At 38.8% G+C, this 23015-nt stretch overlaps 1 protein-coding gene across 1 annotated transcript in view; it reads left to right on the top strand.

The window, feature by feature from the left end:
- KDM3B (lysine demethylase 3B) overlaps positions 1 to 23015 on the top strand; it is a 61182-nt gene that overhangs the window by 4665 nt on the left and 33502 nt on the right. Inside the window, exons 2-7 of the mRNA XM_069483699.1 lie at positions 8531 to 8698; positions 11193 to 11306; positions 12373 to 12478; positions 14029 to 14153; positions 16309 to 16383; positions 20495 to 21094. Of these exons, the coding sequence (XP_069339800.1) occupies positions 8531 to 8698; positions 11193 to 11306; positions 12373 to 12478; positions 14029 to 14153; positions 16309 to 16383; positions 20495 to 21094 (1188 nt within the window). The remainder of the gene's footprint in view (positions 1 to 8530; positions 8699 to 11192; positions 11307 to 12372; positions 12479 to 14028; positions 14154 to 16308; positions 16384 to 20494; positions 21095 to 23015) is intronic.

Below are 23015 nucleotides of genomic sequence, written 5' to 3' on the forward strand. Positions count from 1 at the left end.
TAAAAGCATATCTGCCTTATTTTTTTATCCCTTAATCTTTCATCTCTGGGAAAGATGGACTCTAAAATACTCCTTTCCTTTGATTTGAGATAATGTAATAATTGTATCAGTGTCCAGGCTAATACCATGTTTCTTCTATCTGGGAGTCTTCCAAGAGGAATGAATGAAAGTGTACCTGCCTTTTTTTTTTTTTTTTTTTAACACCCTCCCCCTAACCTTTCCTCTTTGTCTCAGGATAGGGTAGGTGGACTCTCAAATATCTCTCTCCTTTGTTTCTAGATAATGAAATAATTATAGTCAGGTCCAGGATAGTGCCATCTTTCCTATGTACGATCCATTATTGTGTATTCTCTACGTGTGTTCAAACAGAATTTCAGCCCTAATTGAAATGGGAGTTTGTGGCTTTTAAAATGTTGATCCTTAAGTGTCTTTTTCTTATAATTCCAAAGTTAAATAAAACTCTGAGTGATATCTTGTTATCTTATGCTGTCTTTATTAAAATAAATAGAATGTGTTTTTGTGAATCAGTGTATGGTTTAAATAACTTTAAAAATGAGATTGTACTTTTTAACATTAAGAATCTATGCTGTTTAATTGTGAGCTCTTCTAAGCACACTTATCATTGTAACACTCCCCTTACACTGGCAGCTCTGTTTTTGAAACACTGAGCCATGGTTGAGTTTTTCAGGCACTCAAGTACTTTGTATACTTTATTTTTTTTTAAAAGTTTGTCTTATTTTGTGTGTGTGTGATTTTTTTTTTTCTTTTTTTGCCACACATTCCGTGGATGGTGATTGTGTGTGATTTTTTTTTTTTTTTTTTTTTTTTTTGAGACAGAGTCTCACTCTGTTGCCCAGACTAGAGTGAGTGCTGTGGCGTCAGCCTAGCTCACAGCAACCTCAAACTCCTGAGCTCAAGCAATCCTCCTGTCTCAGCCTCCTGAGTAGCTGGGACTACAGGCATGCACCACCATGCCCGGCTAATTTTTTCTATATATATTTTTAGCTGTCTATATAATTTCTTTCTATTTTTAGTAGAGGTGGGGTCTCGCTCTTGCTCAGGCTGGTCTCGAACTCCTGAGCTCGAACGATCCGCCCACCTCGGCCTCCCAGAATGCTAGGATTACAGGCGTGAGCCACCGCGCCCGGCCTGTGTGTGATTTTTAATAGCTCTATCTTTGTCTCTGCATTCTATTTATTTCAGGGCTATGCTTTATGTCCACCAGTTATCACATTATACACCATTCATTTTATCCAGCATCCTCTTCTTTACTACACAATCAGATCTTTCCTCTTTTTTATTTTTTGAGACAGGGCCTCACTCTGTCATCCAGATTAACTGCAGTGCAATGGCATGATCACAGCTCACTGTAACTTCCAACTCCTGGGCTGCAGCGATCCTCCTGTCCCAGCCTCCCAAGTAGCTGGGACTATAGGCGAGCACCACCATGCCTGGCTTATTTTTTAAAAAAATTTTTGTAGAGACAAACTCTCACTATATTGCCCAGGCTGATCTCAAACTTCTGGCTTCAAGGGATCCTCCTGCCTTGGCCACCCAAAATGCTGGGATTACAGGTGTGAGCCATCAGTGCCTGGCCAGATCTTTCGTCTTAATCACCCATTTGTTTCTAAGTGACTTTCTTCACTAATTCCCCACCTGCCAAGGGCTCATTTCCTCCTTTAGTACTCACTTGCCTGGATCTCATCTCCAACTGTTCCTGGTTGATTTGGTTCCCCCTCCACCAACAGACTCAAAATGGTGAGTAAGAAACATGGCGTTTTCTGTTGGTGATTTTCTCAACAGCTGGGGTGGGTTCCTGTAGGCTTTGCTTCCACAAGGCCTGGGGGACACAACACCTGTTGTTCCTTCTCAGCTTTCCACTGCCTTTGACAGGTTGGTGGTTTTTAAGCCCCCTCTACCCGGCTATCTCTACTGCTAAAGTGTTTTTTACACTTGTTCTGTAGGTGGATAAAACCTGCCTGATTGTTGAGTAGTGACTCAAATAGTGTGACCTCTCTCAGTTTTGCAAGGGCAGTAACTCCATTTTTTTTTTTTTTAGTGACTTCAGGGATAATCAGGCTCTAGGGGACTGATTCTCACTAACCAAACTATCTGGAGACTGATTTGTAAATCCACATGTAAGGTTATTAATTTACAGTGGGTGATACTCTTATCCAGAGATCTGTGTAGAGCCCCCCTTCTGGCCTACTCAAGAGACCAAATTACAAGTAAGAAGGATCCTTGGTGTGCAAAGAATCAGACAAGGAAAATTGGGTATTGCCAAAAGAATATTTACTTTACTTTATTTTATTTTTTTAAACCAGAACCAAAGCTTATAACCAAAAGAATATTTAAAGCAAGCAGCCCTGACTTTGGTGATCCTCCACTTTCCTTGTGTTTACTGGCTTCCGTTGCTTTTCAGTAAATTTGTGCACTTTTTCCCCTGTTAGTTTGCCTACTGTCAGTTTATTTCATAGACTCAATCATTGAACCCACAGAGGGTAGAAGGAAAATCTTCTCTACACATGCTTATTTCCTCTATTAGATTATAAGTTCATGGAGGACAGGGAACACATACATTTTGCTATTCTGTTTTAAAAAGCCTTCCCTGACCACCCTGTCTAAATGTAGAATATTTAGAAGCCCATATTAGGTTAATGTTCATTTCTGATTTATTATGGAGTTTCTACTCTGTGGCCCCCTGTTAATAAGATATTTATAATTGATCTTTAAGTTTTTTCTTTTGTATATATTTATTGATGTGGACTCACTACCAATTTTTTTTTTCCCAAAATTCCTGAACATAAGCAGAAAACTACTAATTTTTTTGTCTTGATGTTATTGGAATCATATTTGGGACTCCAATCCAAGGTTTACTGTCCCCTGGTTATTTACATCTGGGTTGTTTTCTTAGATGAGAAGCATTTGATGTTTTCTGATTTTGAAGTAATGCATGCCTTTTATACAAATTGTAGAAATTATTTTAATTATATATATTTGAGACAGAACCTTGCTCTGTCACCTGGGCTAGCATGCCTAGGTGTCAGTCTAGCTCACAGCAACCTCAAACCCTTGGGCTCAAGCAGTCCTACCTCAGCCTCCTAAGTAGCTGGGACTACAGGTGCATGCCACCATGCCTGGCTAATGTTTTCCATTTTTAGTAGAGACAGGGGTCTCACTCTTGTTCAGGTTGGTCTCGAACTCCTGAGCTCAAGTGATCCTGATCCTCCCCCTGCCTTGGCCTCCCAGATTGCTAGGATTACAGGTGTGAGCCACCTCACCCAGCCATATTTTAATAATATTAAGAAGAGAAAAGGTTAGACCCTGTAGTCTTACAACCCATTAGAAACTACAAATTTAGGATTTTAAAAAGCATAACTGAATTCATACTGTGTTTTCAATTTTGAGTTTTGTTTTTTCATTTAACGTGGAAATTATTTTTCTTTAGTACTAAAAACCCTTCATTTTAGGGTTATTTTAATTTTCTTGGTACTTTTCTGTATTTTCCCCAGGTAACGTGTATTGCTTTCATAACTGAAAGGGAAACAATACATACTCTGTAAGAATATTTTATGAATATAATTTTTTTGGCTGAGTAATTTAACTGTTCCCCTTTTCATTGGATATTGAAATTGTTTCAGATTTTAGGCTTTATCAATAAGGCCATAATGAGCATTTTTGTGAATAAACCCTTTTCTGTGTTTAGGGTCATTTTCTAGGATTATTGTCGGGAGTGGTATTATAGAAACAGAGTATGTACATGTTGAAGAATCTTGATATATAGTGAATTTTTTTCTCTTTTTTTCTGAAGTCATAACAATTTATACCCTGACTAGCAGTGTGAGCTTGCTTAAGAAAGAAGTGTCAGGAGCCCATGCCCTGCTAGGCATTTTAAGTCTTTATTTCTCGTAATCCTACTGGCAATCCTTTGAGGTAATTATTATTCCTATTTATAGGCACAGGAAGTGAAGCTCAAAGAGGCTAAAGTAACTTGCTCCAGGCTACATAGTTAAGAAATGGGGACGTTGGGATGTAAATCTAGATCTTTGTGATTCCACAGCCCCTTAAAGCACTATGTATGCTTGCATTTTTATTCAGGTTATCCCTATTGTACTCTAGTACTTCACTTTAAATTTTTTCCGGATGTTAGAAAGTAGAAAAAAAAGGGGGGGTGGGGTGGGGTGGGGGTGGATAATGGATAGAAAGCTATCTCTCGAAAATCAAAGGAACCATAAAGAGAAAATTATTTTTTATTTGAGAACCACAGTATTCTAGACGTGCATCATTACCCCACCTTGTGTGTCAGGGTATCCCATGGTTTTGTAAAATCGATTGTGACAGAGTTCACATTTTGTTTAGAGTGTAGGTAGGAAAATTGGAAAAGAAAAGTTTGGAACCTTGAAAATTAATCTTTGATTTCCTTTACTTTCTCACAATCATCACCATACTTTTATCTCTAATTTCTCAAATACGTATTCCATTCATATAGTCTTTTTATTGGATTAGGCCTTTTTATCTTTTAGTTGAGCTATTATTGCTTTGTAATTGGTCCCCTTGCCTCCAGTTTCTTCCCTCCATAATTTATCTTCCTTTTTTTTAAAAAAAAAAAAATGTTCATTGTATAAAAAATATAGGTATACATTCTTTAAAGAAAAGAAAAAGAAACATCTGATGAGGCAAAAATACTATTAACCTTCCCATCCAATCCTCCTCCCCCCAAATAATTTGCAACTTGCTTTTTCCCCCCCACGTAATATATCACAAAGATCTTTCCACATTAGTCTTGATAGACCTCATTTTAAAAAACTCCTCTCTATTATTTATTCCATAGTATAAATTGTGTTTGTTTAATTGTAAGTATAAAATGCTTTATAGTTTCTATTTTGATTTCTGATTTCAGCTGAGTATTGAGAAGTTTTTTCTCCCAGGCATTCTCTTTCTAAAACATATTTTGCCATGTCCCCCACTCAGCCACCCACCCACCTCCCCACCTCCCCTTTAAACTATCAGCCGTTCCTCCAAGTTCTATAACAGGCAACATAAACTTAGATGGGTCCAGGGACTAGGCTTGTGAGAAACAGCTGGGTGATAGACCAGAGGGTGTAGTAGGGACTGGCAGCTCCTGGAGAGTGCAGATGCTGCCTAAAGATGTTGAATGCACATTAAAAACAAGCAAACAAAAACACACTCCTGGCCAAACAAGATAACTTTTGCCAACAGGTTTCAATTTATCATCCATTAACATGCCAGGCAGAGAGCCCTTTATAGCTTACGTTGCCACCTCTTCCTCCAAGAAAACTCGATCTGCTTTTATTTTTCTCTGCCTTTGCACCTGCTGGAAAGTCTTTCCCTCTGTCAGAAGAATGCAGCTTGTCCTGTAAGACTCAGCTTAAATGCTGCTACCTCTTCTGTGAAACCGTTCTAGTTTCCCAGGGCAGGTGGCTTGTGTAGCCTACATAGCATATTCAAATCTGTATTATTACCCTTATTACACAGCTCTGTAATAATCTCTGTACCACTCTGTTGGCTCATCTAGGGTGTGAGTCCCTCCTGCCAAGTGCTACCTTATTTACCTTGATATTCTTGGCCCTGCCAAGTGCTACACGTATAGGAGGCATTCTATTTTTGTTGAATGAATGAATAAATGAATAATGTTATTAATTATAGAAAGAGTGGCCTTGGGGAGAGCCAGAATCCAAAGTGATGATTATATGATTACATGACAAACATGAAGCCCTGTATTACTCAGATTGCTACCATCTGATTTAATCAAACATAAGGTCATTTATTTGATTTTTTAAAGAACTTATTTGGTTTTAATGCCACTAAAATGAATGTAAATCACATGTAGACCATAAAGAGAATTTTGAGATGAAAGCAAGAGTTTTAACACTAATTCTCCTTAATTAATGAAATACTTTACATCTAATCCTTGGGTTCTAACTGTAGCATGTATTGTACTATTAGCTACTTTAGTAGTAGAAATTTAGTCAGCCTTTTAAGAAATCATGTCAGACGGTTTTTGTCCAGTCCTATTCAGATTGTCAACCCTCCCCTGGTCATTTCTGGCTCAATCCAACCACTACCATTGATTTTTGTTAGTTTATATCCCTTCTTCCTTTCCTGTGGCCTGGTCACTACCATTTTAAGAGTATGCATTCTGGCCAGGCACGGTGGCTCACGAATGTAATCCTAGCACTCTGGGAGGCTGAGGCGGGAGGATCGTTTGAGCTTAGGAGTTCGAGACCAGCCTGAGCAAGAGCGAGACCCCATCTCTACTAAAAATAGAAAGAAATTATATGGACAACTAAAAATATATATAGAAAAAATTAGCTGGGCATGGTGGCACACGCCTGTAGTCACAGCTACTCGGGAGGCTGAGGCAGGAGGATTGCTTGAGCCCAGGAGTTGGAGGTTGCTGTGAGCTAGGCTGACGCCACAGCACTCTAGCCCAGGCAACAACAACAACAAAAAAAGAGTATGCATTCTATGTACTTCTATTTTAAATGATTTTTTACCTCGTATGTTCTAACTCCCTTCATTTCTCTAGCTGGGAAGTAAAGTACAGTGCTAGGGCCAGAAATAAGCCTTACTGTTGGGAGGAGTGTGTACATATATCCACATTCCATATTGCTCTCATAACAAATTCATGTCATTGGCCTGTAGCTGTTGCTTGACCCCACAATATATGGTATGGGAATGTTGTCAAGTTTAACACTTTATTCCGTATCTCTTGTCCAGGCCGGTGAAGAGATAATTGCCCTTAAATTAGGTGAAATCTGCCTCCTAAATACTTCAGCTTTTCCTTGTGTTTTTAGATATGTGATGATAGGATTCTTGAGTGTTAACTTTTTAAATGTTCAACTTCCTATGTACAAAGAATAAAAATCATTACAGCTTTAGCACAGTGGTTGATTTTAGTTTTGTTCTTGTGTTTATGTGTTAGGGTGACCTAGAGTATTATGACTCCTATGTTGATTTTTAAAGTGGTTGGCATATTAGAACTATAGTGTGGCACCTAGCCATCAGTCACCATGGAGCCAGCCTCAGCCTCTGGTTTTCTGAGTGATGCTTGGTGTACAGTACTGTGTCACTCGGGGTCGGATACAGCCTGGGCATTGAACACTCCATGCAGCTTTTCATGATTTGCAAGGTCTTGTCTGTACTCTAGACATTGTCTCCTCCTGACATTAGTTTGCCCTTCGCGATAACTCCCCAGTTGCCAGTTGAGAGTCACATCTGTGGGGATTATGATATTGTCCTACATCACTCAGTGTTGCCTTAGGAAGTTTCATGTGAGAAATTTACAGAACCAAGTAGTTGGAAAAGCTTTGCTTTCCTTGAGTAATTGCTGCATGCTTTACTTGTGGACAGTGAGAACTATGCAGCTGACTTTGTCTCCATTTTTACACTGGCATTTGGGAAGCTTAGAGCCAAATGTGTCATTCAATTATAGCAACTGTATAGATTCTTATTGCCTGCCTAAGTTTTCCCTTTTTTCACTTTGCTAGTGACTTCTTGTTGTAGTTTGCTTGGCTCTTATTTTAATTTATATTTTATTGTTTTATTGCATGTGTTTCCCAAAAGCCAACTAAAATTCTTTGAAGATGAAATGGGATATAAATAAATACCCCAGCCCTGCTTTTGTGACCAGCTGTATGTTAGGTACTGGACATACCTATTCTAAGCAGTGATAACCTATATGCATATGTCTTGCTCTTTATGTTGTGTTGAATCATGTTCAGAAGTCAGAATTTACATAGAAAGCCAAATCTAAGCATAACATTTATTAGAAAAATATAGTTTCATTTAATATGAATCGCTTTCAAAAACTCTTTATGTACAGTATCTACTTAAGTGTATCTCAAGAAGTGGAGTACCGCTTCAGGGAGGAAGCAAAGCATTGTTGTGGCTACAGCATGCTTCAGCTAGCAGATGTGAGATCGTTGCTGGCAGTGGCACTTAAATAATCCACATGCAGGAATAGGAGGGCAACTGTATTTTTTCATTGTTTACTCTTTTGAATTTTGTACCATGTACATTTGTTATCTATTCACAAAAATTAATAAAAGAAGTTCACAGTCATTTTCAGTAAAAGTATAAAAAATTTCCTAATAGACTATGAGCTCTTTGAGACCAAAAAGTGTGCCAGATTCTCCTCTGTATTCCTGATCCTAGCATACTTCCTTGTATACAGCAAGCCCCCAGCTAGTATGTGTAGATATGAATTGGAAACTGGGTCGCAAATTTCAGTAGGGATGACTAAGAATTACAGAATGACTGTGGATAACTCATGCCCCCTTAACTCTCTTTCCTCTTTCCAGAGTGGGGCTGAGACCAGCTTCCTGGTTCTGAAGTAAGATCAGTTTTTATTGACATCCATTTAAAGAACTTAAAAACAAGTTACTAGAATTATTCCTAGTTAGTGAATATAAACAAACATGAAATAGGGGGTTCATGTTTGTTTATATGTTGTAGTGTAGGATGTTCCAAATGTGACTTTCAAACTGCTTTTTATCTCTTTTTCCAGATCTTTGTGGAATTTGATGGCTGTAACTGGAAGCAACACTCCTGGGTTAAAGTTCATGCTGAAGAAGTTATTGTGCTTCTGCTGGAAGGGTCACTCGTATGGGCACCCCGGAAAGATCCAGTCCTTATTCAAGGCACTCGAGTCTCAATTGCACAGTGGCCAGCCCTGGTGAGTGGTTTTTATTCGGTAGGAACATATTTGAGCTTTACTCCTATGCTGTAACTATAGTATTTGCCCAATAGCTGAACTCTTTAGAATTCCCCAAAACCATATGCTTTGTCCTTAACACACTTTTATTCTGAAGTTACCAAAGTAAAAATCAGAAGAGATCTTTTCTTCTATGTCCTTCAAAACTTTTTATATTAGATAACATTTGATACTAAAGAATATTTTTACCTTTAGTTTTTTCTCATAGCAAGATTTTGAAACAATGTTTGTAATCCTTAGTTTTCTTAAGTATCGAGTTTTGTTTAAGTATCAAGTTTTGTTTTATGGGTTGGGCGGTGGCTCACGCCTGTAATCCTAGCACTCTGGGAGGCTGAGGCAGGAGGATCACTTGAGGAATTCGAGACCAGCCTGAGTAAGAGACTCTGTCTCTACTAAAAACAGAAAAAATTAGCCGGGCATGGTGGTTCATGCCTGTAGTTCCAGCCACCTGGGAGGCTGAGGCAGGAGGATTGCTTGAGCCCAGGAGTTTGAGGTTGCTGTGAGCTAGGCTGACGCCGCAGCACTCTAGCCCCGGCAACAGAGAGAGACTCTGTCTCAAAAGAAAAACAGTTTTGTTTTATGAGTGAGACAAAATAGTATTACAAGATTTAATTATGAAAGTATCCATTTGTTTCTATCCTATTAGCAAAGTATAAACATAAATGGTAACATTTTTTTTGCCCTATGATCAGTTGACAGAGGAATAAATGGTAACTTTTAAAAAAAAATCTTAATTCTCTGACTAACCAAATTAAATAAATAATATTCAAAACAAATATTTTTTACCTATTGGTTGTACATATTATCACTTACTAAACTGTCTTTCATTTGTTTTTGTTTTGTTTTTTGTTTTGTTTTTGTTTATTTGTTTGTTTGAGACAGAGTCTCGCACTGTTACCCAGGCTAGAGTGCCATGGCGTCAGCCTAGCTCACAGCAACCTCAAACTCCTGGGCTCAAGTGATCCTCCTGCCTCAGCCTCCCTAGTAGCTGGGACTACAGGCATGTGCCACCATGCCCAGCTAATTTTTTCTATATATTCTTAGCTGTCCAGATCATTTCTTTCTATTTTTAGTAGAGATGGAGTCTCGCTCTTGCTCAGGCTGGTCTCGAACTCCTGACCTCTAGCAATCCTCCCACCTCGGCCTCCCAGAGTGCTAGGAGTACAGGCGTGAGCCACCGCGCCCGGCCTTTCATTTGTTTTTATTTTTGTTTTTGTTTTTGTTTTTTAAGACAGAGTCTTATTCTGTCACCGGGATATAGTGCTGTGGCATCAGCCTAGCTCACAGCAACCTCAAACTCCTGGGTTCAAGCAATCCTTCTGCCTTAGCCTCCCAAGCAGCCTGGACTATAGGCGCACACTACCACACCTGGCTAATTTTTCTATTTTTCATAGAGACGAGGTCTCACTCTTGCTCAGGCTGGTCTCAAACTCCTGAGCTCAAGTGATCCTCCCACCTCGGCCTCCCAGAGTGCTAGGATTACAGGTGTAAGCCACAGCACCCAGCCCTCATTTTTTGTTGTTGTCGTTTTTTGTTGGATTTTTTTGCTTCTTTTCTGTGTTTTGTTTTGTTTTGGAAATGGGCTCGCTCTGTCTGCTCTGGGTAGAGTGCAGTGGCATCATCACAGCTCACTGCAACCTCAAACTCCTGGGCTCAAGTGATCCTCCTGCCTCAGCCTCCCAGGTAGCTGTGACTACAGGCGCATGTGACCATGCCCAGCTAATTTTTAAAATTTTTTTGTAGAGATGGGGTCCTGCTGTGTTGCCCAGGGTGGTCTTGAACTCCTGGCCTCAAAGCAATCCTCCCACTTTGGCCTCCCAGAGTGCTAGGAATACAGGTGGAGCCACTGCGCCCTCGCCATCTTTGTTTTTGTTTTGTTTTGTTTTTTCCACTCAATACAGTGTCTGGTATATAGAATGTTTTGTTTTTAAGGCCACTTAGAGTTGAACTTTTAGGAGGGGCTCTCTTATAAATGGATATGAGGTCTCTGTGTGACTTTTATAGGCTATTTATGAAATAGTAATATGAATTTACCCATGCATACTTATACCCGTGATTATTTTATAAAGTTCACAAAGATTTCAGAAGTTCTAGAGATGGTAACATTGTAACTCTTTATTCTGGGAATTTACTGTAATTTAGCCCCCTTAAAGCCTGACAGAAAGATTAGTCAGATCCCTAGAGAGAATGAGGAGAATTTCTTATTCCTATTGTCCTTTTTAGCCTATAAGAATATTGTGCTGACTTTCTGCTTTAGCTTACTTCCTGTAATTATCTGAGGGGCAGATGCTGGGTTGGGAGTGTTTCTAAGGACTTACGCTTTAGCCTCTCTGTATTTACTGGGATGAAAGAGATAATAATAATGGATGCTTTCTTTGAAGTTAGAGATTCAATTGGATTATTATTTGTTTTCATTTCTGAGCTCTAATCAATTTCTTGTCATTGTGCTTCACAGACTTTCACTCCCCTAGTAGATAAACTGGGTTTGGGTTCTGTGGTTCCAGTGGAATATCTTCTGGATCGGGAGCTTCGGTTCTTGTCAGATGCTAATGGGTTGCATCTGTTCCAGGTACTTAACACTTGCTCTAGTTCTAAGCCTATTGTTTCTCTCCTTGCTAATTTATTGATATAAATATGAGTGTTTCCCTTTTTCTTTTAGCATTTCTTTTATTACTTCCTCCAATAAATCCCCTATGCCTTTTAAAATTTCCCTTCTCCCTTGAAAAGTGCATTTGATGGCTGAAGCTTCTTTCCTTTCCTTCACACCCTCACCGCACCCTAAAACTGCCCAAGACTTAAAACCACAATTCTAAGGGTCTCTTTACAAGAGGTGGCTTCTTTGAGGTAGCTGCTGTAAAACTTGAGTCTGAGAGGGCCTATTCTTGTGTTTGTGGCAGGTACGCTGGGCAGTGTTTGGGCTGGTTTTGAGCAGCATGAAGTATTGAAGAACTTAGATAAATACCAAAATAAGCAAAAAGGTTTACATGGAATACGATGTTTTATAGTCAAATAAGTATGCTCACGCCTGTAATCCTAGCACTTGGGAGGCCGAGGCGGGTGGATCGTTTGAGCTCAGGAGTTTGAGACCAGCCTGAGCAAGAGCAAGACCCCGTCTCTACTAAAAATAGAAAGAAATTATCTGGACAACTAAAAATATATAGAAAAAATTAACTAGGTATGGTGGCACATGCCTGTAGTCCCAGCTACTTGGGAGGCTGAGGCAGTAGGATTGCTTGAGCCCAGGAGTTTGAGGTTGCTGTGAGCTAGGAGGATGCCATGACACTGTAGCCTGGGCAACAGAGCGAGACTCTGTCTCAAAAAAAAAAAAAAAAAAAAAAAGTCAAATAAGTATGGGAAAGACTGGCCTAAACGGGTTTCTTTTCTATATGACTTCTCAGAACCTTTAATATGCTATTGTATGTAGAAAGCTGTAGTATATAATATTTCCATTTCCTAAGCCTAGTTCATTCTAGCATCCTTAATTTTTGCAGAGCATCTCATGAGGCTAGAGTTCAATAGATGTTCTTTGGCAAATCTTGATATACAGCTCCTTGGGGTATGATTTTTCTAATATGGTTAGATATTATTGCTATTCATTTTAATATGCAGTTGTTTTCTTCTTTTATCTCTACCAGATGGGAACAGATAGCCAAAACCAGATTCTTTTGGAACACACCGCACTGAGAGAAACAGTTAATGCTTTGATCAGTGACCAAAAACTACAAGAGATATTTAGCCGAGGTAAGAACAGGTAGTGTTCTGTCTCTGAACTTTGAATAAGGTGAATGATCAATGTTGAGTGAGAGAATGGGACACCATGCAACTTTAAACATTTGTGCTTATCGTCTTTTTGTGGGTAGAGTCAAGATTGTCTTCAGTTAGCTGGATCTCTAGAATAGACTGCAAAAATAAGATCTCACTCAGACCATTGTTCGTCTTCATTCTGCATTTTATAATACATAGTTTTATTGTGAGCTGTTGTTTTTAAATTTCTTAAATATTTATTAAGAACTTACCATGTACTAGAAATAATGTTAAGGCACTGGGGATATAGCAATGAACTAGAAAATGTTTGCTTTTGTTGAACTTACTATCTGCAAGTCTCTCAAGAACTAAAGACTTAACACCAGCAAATAACTCAAAATGAAAATTATGTTCATAAAACAAGTTCACAGACTCATTCACATTAACCGCATGTTATTTTAAGAATGAAAAAAAATTATTAGCTTTCAAGTTCAGATACAAGTTTTGCCCAGGATTCTACCCAAAGGGTAGAGGACTATTTCATTTATCCTTCCCTTCATGTCATTCATCTATTCCCCTTCTTTCTGGGCCTCATGATAATCATTACTTTTAGTGAAATAGTGTCCTTGGTTCTCTTTTGTCAAAATAAATCCAAAGGTAGGAAAACTGCCCTATTGGGGAAAGAGGATATCAGAATAAGTGATGTTTAATAATAATGAAGGGAAGATACGGCAGAGAAAGGATGTGAAGAAAAATTGCTAGCAGAGAAGAAAACTGAATGGACAGAAGGAGAGATAGGAATGTATGTGAGCATGTATAGAAAAATTAAGCTTAATTATAGCTCTGAGAAGAGAATATTCTAAAATTGGTAATGATTTAGCTATATAGTCTTAAATATACAACAATATGTGTGAGAGAGAAACTGTCGTTGAAGGGCCAGCAGAAATTGCAGTATAACATTACCTGCTGATAAAGTAATATCTTTGAAACTCTGTGTTCCTAGGAAGACAGGTGCTATATTTGTTCAAGCTATTATTAGTGCAGAGGCTGGAAACCTCATAAATTGAACTCTCTACCCACTGTTATTGAAATCAGATAGCAGAATGTAAATGGTCACATATCATGCCCATGGTCAGTTAACATAACAGCACATTCAACTTAGTGACCTTCCACTTTTTTCATGTATATGTTAGGTATCTGACCATATTTACATACTACCTATAGTTTTTGCTGTGTCAGTTTCCTCTCCTTTCCTATATTAGTTTCAGAATTAGAAGATTGAGAAAAGGTGGGCTTGAGGGACTGCGAAATTCTAAGGAATCTCCAAATAAATGAAGAATTACAACGATCACTGGGAAAAACCATCTATATTTTATTTTAAATTGCTAAATATGGTAAATCTGGAATTGCTTATTTATTCAATTCTGTACAAGGGGACTAAAAGTGCCAGATATTTACATTATATAATTTTTCTTCTGCTTTTAGAAACAATTATGAAATATAGATTAGCCAGAAATATTCAATACTGACTGATGTCTCTCCTTCAGGTCCTTATAGTGTTCAAGGTCACAGGGTCAAAGTATACCAGCCAGAGGGGGAAGAGGGGTGGCTCTATGGTGTTGTAAGCCATCAAGACTCTATCACCCGTCTTATGGAGGTGTCTGTAACTGAGGTAAGGCTCTGGGTTATTCTTTCTAAGGTCCATCTGTCCCCTCACAGAGGATCATGTAGACAAAGTGAGCCCTTTATTATATGTAAGAAGATGGGCATCCTTGCTATATCACTAAATGATTGCTCGAGCCTGAGAAAGGCTGTTCAACTTTCTTGACCTCACTGTTCTCATCTGTAAATTAGAGGTAATTATGTAAACCCCTACTAATCTCACAGCACTGTTTTGGGTACTGAGATAATGTATTTGAAAGTGCTCTGAAATCTGTAAAACAATATACAAATGTGACATGGTGTTATTATTTTATCACATCCATAAAGGTTAGTAGTTAAAAGACTAGTCAATTAGCATTTGCTTCTGTAGTACTTCTGCCACTTTACACTCTAGATGCTGAAAAAAATTGTTTTAAATGAAATAAACAGAAAAAACATAGCATCTGGAGGTACCTGGAGAATTGTTTAGGAAAAACAGTAGATAAGTGTTTTGAGGCAAACAAATTTATGACATCTTTGAATTGGTTTTAGATTTGCCTTTAGCAGTGATATATAAGTGCTTTTATTTTGTCTTTATTAAATTTTTTAAAAAATTAATATTCATTTAAAATTTTCAAACAGTATACATATCTATAAAGTAGGTATTGAAAACTGTCCCTTCTAGGCAAATATCACTTCCTCCAATGGTAACCATCATTAATATTAATTGTTTGGTATATATTCCATATTCTTCCAAATATTTTGAGTGTATATATATGTATAAGAATATTTATATATTATGTACTTATACATAATTATATAAATCAAACTTTAGTAACAGATTGGACCATGTAATACATAGTTATATAATTTACCTTTCTTAATTGTTTATAATGAACATCTTTACATAAGAATATGAAGATCCACCTGATCCTTTTAAAATAGATGCATACTATTCCACTAAATGGATGTATCATAACTAATATAATCTAAAATTGATGGACATTTAAATCACCGTCAGTAATACAAATAATGCTACAGTGAACATCCTTTTAATTTATTGGAATAAATTTCTGTATGTATAATTTCTAGGTCAAAGGATATGCACAAGTTGGGTATGGTGGCTCACGCCTATGATCCTAGCACTTTAAGAGGCTGAGGTGGGAGGATCACTTGAGGCCAGGAATTTAAGACCACCCTGAGCAACATGGCGAGACCCATCTCTACCAAAAATAGAAAAATTAGCTGACAGTGGTGGTGTGCACCTGTAGTCCAAGCTAGTTGGGAGGCTGAGGCAGGAGGATTGCTTGAGCCCCAGAGTTGGGGTTGTAATGAGCTATGATGAGGCCATAGTACTCTAGCCTAGGTGGACAGAGCAAGACCTCATCTCAAAAAAAAAAAAAAAAAAAGGCACAATAAATTTGACACACTCTATCAAGTTACCCTTCTCCCCAACCCGTGCAATTTTTATTCTTTTATTCTTTAATTGTAGAGTGATTCTTTTAATGATTATTGGTTCTGATGGTTTTTGTTTTCATAATATACAGAATAGGAAGGTTTTAGAGATAGGAAATTTGGGCCAGGCACGGTGGCTCATGCCTGTAATCCCAGCACTTTTGGAGGCCAAGGTGAGAGGATTGCTTGAGGCCAGGAGTTCGAGACTCCTCTACAAAAAAGAAAAAATTAGCTGGGTGTGGTGCACACCTATTGTTGTAGCTACTCAGGAGGCTGAGGCAGGAGGATCACTTAAGCCCAGGAGTTTGAGCCTGCAGTGAGCTATGATTGTGCCACTGCACTTTAGCCTGGGTGACAATGAGACCGCATCTCTAAAAAAAATTTTTTTTTTTTTATTTTAAACTGAAGGAAAAAAGCAGAGATGCAGAATTTGAAATTAACATTTCTAAAAGATACACTTGGCCATTGAACTCAATTCTTTCATTCATTCATTAACAAATATTTGAATGCTTACCATATTCTAGGTTTTGTTTGAGATGTTACTGTTATAGCAGTTAATGAGACAGTAGAGATCCCTGCTTTCCTGGAGCTTTCATTGTAGTAGATGAGTAGAAAACAATAAAGAGATGATTATATAAATTGGGAATAACATAATTATGTCTTGATGGGCAAGGCATTAAATATCTTTTTCCCCATTTTTCATATTTTCTGCTATCCTGCTCCTGCTGTAGAGTGGTGAGATCAAGTCGGTAGATCCCAGACTAATCCATGTGATGCTGATGGATAACGCAGCACCTCAGAGCGAGGTATCGTAATGGACCGAGTCTCTGAGCAGACTCATGAGCTTGCATTATATTGTTATGTAGATTCTTTATATGTTTGTTTCCTATGGATGCCCTTTGAGTTGTTCAGCTCTGGCCACTGTACATTTTTTGCTGTCTTCAGTCTGTTTAATTAAGGGTGGATAGTCTCAAGAAAGAGACCTAGTTTGAGCAAACCCTTTTAATCATGGCTATGTTCTCTGGTTGTTTTAGAATCCAAGGCCTAACTCTTTCTTCTTATATTCTCTCAGGGCTGGTATATTTGAAAGATATAATAAACGGTTAAAAGTACAATAAGTGCGGAGGCTCATGCCTGTAATCCCACTGACTGACACCTGTAATCCCAGCGACTGGGGAGTCTGAGGCAAGAAGATCGCTTCAGGCCAGGAGTCTTAGACCAGCCTGGGCAACAAAGCGAGACCCCATCTCTAAGAAAAATTGAAAAAATTAGCTGGGTGTGGTGGTGCATGCCTGTAGTTCTAGCTACTCTGGAGGCTGAGGCAGGAGGTTTGCTTGAGCCTAGGAATTTGAAGTTATAGTTGAGCTATGATTATGCCACTGCACTCCAGCCTGGGCAACAGAATGAGACCCCCCATCTCTTTAAAAAAAAAAAAAAAAGTGCAGTAAGGCCGGGCGCGGTGGCTCACGCCTGTAATCCTAGCACTCTGGGAGGCCGAGGCGGGTGGATCGCTCAAGGTCAGGAGTTCGAGACCAGCCTGAGCAAGAGCGAGACCCCGTCTCTACTAAAAAATAGAAAGAAATTATATGGACAACTAAAAATATATATAGAAAAAATTAGCCGGGCATGGTGGCGCATGCCTGTAGTCCCAGCTACTCGGGAGGCTGAGGCAGTAGGATCGCTTGAGCCCAGGAGTTTGAGGTTGCTGTGAGCTAGGCTGACACCATGGCACTCACTCTAGCCCGGGCAACAAAGTGAGACTCTATCTCAAAAAAAAAAAAAAAAAAGTGCAGTAAGTAGTAATATTCATGACCTACCCAGTAACAAAATATAGTGGGGGGGAAAGTGTGGTAGTAATACTTATATTTATTTACTAGCAGTATTAGTAAATACAAATCATATTAAGACCACTTATTAAAATTTATATTATATTTTTCAAATATACCTGCCCTGAGAGAAATGGAGAAGCTACATTCTCTTTTTTTCCCCATTAGATGGCAGTGAGCTCCAAGGGAGTGTGAAATTCTGCATTTTCAAGTAGAAGCAAATCAAACAGGTGCCCAGTTCAGTGCTCAGCACACAGTGGATTACTCCATAATTGTTATGAACCAGGCCAACTCTTAGTTCATTCAGAATTATTATAGCCCAAAGAAAGATACATTATAAATCTCTGCCTAAACCACTCAAGGAATTCCATGAATTTCCTTCAGTTGGCCAACTGTCTACATATTCCTCATGGTATCTTAGCAACTCTATAGTAATGCTGTCTTGGCCACTCCTGCTTAGTATACAGTACTTCCTCATCGTCTTTATCTAGTCATTCTTTATAAAGACCAGAGTAGGAAAAGAAGAATCAGGGTTAAATTTAAGGTGGGGTGTGGTGGCTCACGCCTGTAATCCTAGCATTCTGGGAGGCCAAGGCAGGAGGATTGCTTGAGCTCAGCAGTTTGAGACCAGATTGAGCAATGTATTGAGACCCCATCTCTACCAAAAATAGAAAATTTAGCCAGGTGTCATGCTGCGTGCCTGTTGTATCAGCTACTTGGGAGGCTGAGGCAAGAGGATCACTTGAGCCTAAGAGTTTGAGGTTGCAGTGAGTTATGATGATGCACTCTACCTGGGGCAAGAGAGCAAGACTCTGTCTTAAAAAAAAAAAAAAAAAAAAAAGAAGAAGAAGAAGGAAAATCAGGGTTAAATTTAATAGCTCTTTACTACATATTCTGTTACCACGAATTTTAAGTCTTTTGACTATGTATGCATGGCTGAAAACAGCTTGTTACTTTGGTGGTGTATTGGGCCCCCCTTTTTATTCCTTTCCTTATTTTATTCCTTCATTAAGCACTATTGTATGCCAGGTACTGTTCAGCTGGACAGATATAACTGGGGAGTGCCGGTCTCAGTGTCCTAGGCTGTTTACTCCTATGTGAGTAGCTCACTGTAAGTAGGACATACATAGAAGTTGTTTAAGGAATGGTAGGAGGTTGCTGTGAGCCAGTCTCTTCAAGTTAGCTAGGTGAGTTAGAGGTGGGATCTGTGGGCCAGGCGCGGTGGCTCACGCCTGTAATCCTAGCACCCTGGGAGGCTGAGGAGGGTGTATCGTTTGAACTCAGGAGTTCAAGATCAGCCTGAGCAAGAGTGAGACCCCGTCTCTACTAAAAAAATAGGAAGAAATTATCTGGACAACTAAAAATATATATAGAAAAAATTAGCCGGGCATGGTGGCGCATGCCTATAGTCCCAGCTACTCGGGAGGCTGAGGCAGGAGGATTGCTTGAGCCCAGGAGTTTGAGGTTGCTGTGAGCTAGACTGACACCATGGCACTCTAGCCTGGGTAACAGAGTGAGACTCTGTCTCAAAAACAAAAAAGAGGTGGGATCTGTGGTCTTTAGCAATAGATGTTGGTGCTTCCCTTTTTGGCATTGCCATTTTGTGACTATCTCCTTGACTAGCAAAGTACAATTATTTTTGACAGTTCTGCCAAGGTTTTAGTAACCGTTTTTAGAGGTCCACGACCACCTTGTCTCCTTTAAATGTGAGCATAAGTGAATGAGCAAGAGAGAATGGACAGATTTCACTGATTGTACTTCCATAATTCACAACACTGAAAACTGGGTGTTGATAGAGATTGAAGAAAGAATAAAAGAGTTTTAAAAGCGGATCAAAAGAAAATAATACTTAGCAATCAGAAACAGTTCTTGAATGAAAAATTTGGAAACTTAGATAATATTACCAGAAGTATGGGAGAAATCGAAGTAAATCTTGAGCTTTATTTAAGAGTTGTAGAGTGAAATTAAAGGAGAAAGAATGGAAATGAAGGCAGCAAAAGAAAAAATACAGAAACTAGACCTGACGAGAAGAAACATAAAATTTGAAAAAGTTTCCATTTTAACAGCTATAATAGTGATTAAAGATGTAGATCTGTAAAGAATCTACAAGTCTTCAAGGGCAGTAGGAGTAGATTAATTAAATTGGTAAATATTCATGGTTAGATCATTGTGTCACTTGTTACCACCCCAACATACATTTCTGAATAAAGCTCTCTGAAAGTTATCTGAATAAAGCTAAAACGAATACCTGCTTCATAGTGGAATACCGATCTAGAAAATGTTCCAGTTGTAACTGTGTCTTTGCTGCCCAAAGATTGCTTGAGAGAATGTTAGCTGTGTCCCATGCCCCCCTCCCTTCATTCTTCTCAGGGGAGGCGTTTAGTCAGGTATAGGAATTGCCCCTTTTCATCCTGCAGCGTCTGTGTGGCCTCTCACACAAGGCACAAGCAAGGTTTCATGAGATAGTCTGAAATTACTAGAAGAAATAAGAGATTTGGCTCTTTGGCCTGTGGCAGCCTGCTTTTTTTCCTTTTCTCTGTCTAATGCTTTGAAATAAAGTCTGAAGATTATTTTCATAGTGTCTATATGAGCAATCCAAGCCCATCTCTGTCAAGTTCACTTTTCCTTTGGTCACAGACTCACAAATGTTGGTTTTAGTTACTTATGGATTGAAGAGAATTTGTATTTCAATACTTGAAATGCAAGGTTCTGTGAAACAAGGAGATAAATACGTAATAAAGCGAGTTATTTCTTCAACGGGCAAATGAGCTCCCAGCCTAGCTCTGGCAGTCTATTTTATAAAAGAAATTTCACAAATTGTTCGTATCTTCAAAAAAGTCCATTTGAGGAAGTAGTGTGTTTTATTGAAGAGAAGGTTTGCCAAGTGAGTTAACCTCCAGTGACTGTTGTCTTAAATGTGTGTAAATAAAGATTGGAGCTTTTTGACAAAGGGGATGACTTAGAGTTGGCATTGGAATTTGGCAATCTGTGCCTGCTTTGTCTGCTTCTAGAGATGGGAAAGAGCTAATGGTTTATGGTTTTCAGGATGAAAGGTCCTTGTAATAAATCTTTTTTGAATTTTGTTTTGTAGGGGGGTACGTTAAAAGCAGTAAAATCTTCCAAAGGAAAGAAGAAGAGAGAGAGCATAGAGGGGAAAGATGGCCGGAGGAGAAAAAGTGCTTCGGACTCTGGGTGTGACCCTGCATCAAAGAAATTAAAAGGAGACAGGGGTGAAGTAGACAGTAATGGGAGCGATGGAGGTGAGGCAAGCCGAGGGCCCTGGAAAGGAGGGAATGCCAGTGGAGAGCCAGGTCTGGATCAGAGAGCCAAGCAGCCACCGTCTACATTTGTCCCCCAGATTAACCGCAACATTCGCTTTGCCACTTACACCAAAGAAAACGGCAGGACTCTGGTGGTGCAGGATGAGCCTGTAGGTGGGGACACACCTGTACCTTTCACTCCATATTCTGCAGCCACAGGTCAGACACCTTTGGCCCCAGAGGTGGGTGGAGCCGAAAATAAAGAGGCAGGAAAAACACTGGAACAAGTTGGCCAGGGCATGGTGGCTTCAGCAGCTGTGGTCACTACCGCCAACTCCACCCCAACTACGGTGAGGATCTCAGACACTGGTCTTGCAGCAGGGACTGGGCCGGAAAAACAGAAAGGCAGCTGGTCGCAGGCCTCAGGAGAGGTGAGTTGCTTGAGGGGCAGATTTGCAAGATTTGGGTTCACTCTTTCACCCTCCTCTATTGTTAAAACATTGAAAAGCATCTCAAATGCCCCAGGGAAGGAATATTTCTGAGATGTGCTTAAATTGTACTCTGTGGTTAGGCCTTTAATGCTCATTGGGCAAATATGTATATTTTAATAACTTAATCTGCTCTTAAAAGTCACCTGAACAATTGGGCTAATCAAAAACTGATTATACAACCCAATTTACTGAGATATTAAAATAGATCTGGTGGGGAATTTTTTAGATTCAATTATCTATTTAGTTCACGGAGTGGTTGAGCCTCCACCAGGCCTGTGAGAGGCAAGGTTAATGAATCACAGTGTTGTTAATAGTGAACACTATAATTAAGGCTATGTATGCAAGCTACCATTACCCTGTTTTCAGTTCATCATTTCTTTGATATTTTCCCTTGAGGCTGGGTTACTACTTTCCATCATTTGATAGGGCCATAAAACATAAAAGTTTTTTTTCTCCCCAAGTTCATCTTTTGACCTTATCTGGAAAAATTGAGGGATTTAATCATAGTAGTATCCAATTTACTATGTCTTTTATTTGATATGCATATATTGTTGCTAAAATGGAACTTTTGTTAAATGTAAGTTAACATAAAGTTGACTCCTCAATCCAAATTTGAAACAGTATCAAAATCAGTTATATAGTCTTTTTGACTAATTTTGGTCACCAAAATATGATATATATGGTGCCAGTTATATATTTTTTTTTCAAGTGGGCTGTTAATTAATTCAAGCTAGAATATCAAATACAAAGAAGAAATACTTAATGACTTTTCAGAATTATATATAGGAAACTACTGTGTGCTAAGCACTGTATATTATGTATAAGGAATTGAGTATTTAAAGGGGCTCACATCTTAAAATGGAATCATTTCAGGTATAACAATGCTGGATAAAACATGGCATATACATTTCATTGGACTTCTTCCCCTCCCCCAGCAAATGCAAATTGTTAATCCCTAGTGTGCAGGGATGGGAAGAGAGATAAAATGTCCACATATCAAAGAAGGCCTGTAAATGCAAATTTCACAGTGTTCATGGATTGTCCTCTGTTAGTTGACCGACATTCCCAAGAAAACCAGGTGACGATCTTATGTGGATTTCTAGTGTAAGTCATCATAGTACCTGAGTTATCAACTCCATGTCAAAGACCCTGTGAACGTAAATGGGGCTTACAAAATAGACCAAATGTTACATACTAGTAAGAGATCCACCAAATGCTGCTATTCTTGGAGTAGTAAAGCTGAATAGGTGAAATTTGAAATTAAAGGGTATTTTCTTTCAAACAGATTGAAGAAATTTCTGTGACTATATCAGTCATTTTGCTAATGTTTCAGCCTGGGTCTTCTCCTAGCATATGATTTAAAAGTACAGAAATGAATGCTTTCAAGTGAATGCTGCCTAATCTAAAATAGGGGCACAACCAACAGGAAACTTCTTACCCTAAAAACTGGGTTGCGATCAGTTTGTCATCACTTTCTTGTAAGAGAAGGATCTGGAATTTAATCATTTGAAGGAAAATGAAAGACCATCCAAATTATTTTTCATTCATGTATATATGTATTTTTATTTTATTTCTTTTATTTTTCTTTAAATGTCTGCCCAATCATTAAGTATGTATTTATTTTTAAAGGGAAACTTTAGGAGTGAAACATGAGCTACCCATGCTGGTTCCTTGCAGTCATGCAGATGACAAGGCTTCTGGCCAAATCCTGCAAGTGAAACAACGGCAAAACCTCAGGGCTGTGTCTATTCTCTTTTTCTCTGTTGTGGGAAGGAGGTTTAAGACAAGGCTTGTTGGATAGTGGGAAGAAGAAAAAGAAAGTGAACTGTAATGTTTTAACTCTAAAATGCCCCAGAGTAGT

The sequence above is a fragment of the Eulemur rufifrons genome, chromosome 10 (assembly GCF_041146395.1).
Source record: "Eulemur rufifrons isolate Redbay chromosome 10, OSU_ERuf_1, whole genome shotgun sequence".
Lineage (NCBI taxonomy): Eukaryota > Metazoa > Chordata > Mammalia > Primates > Lemuridae > Eulemur > Eulemur rufifrons.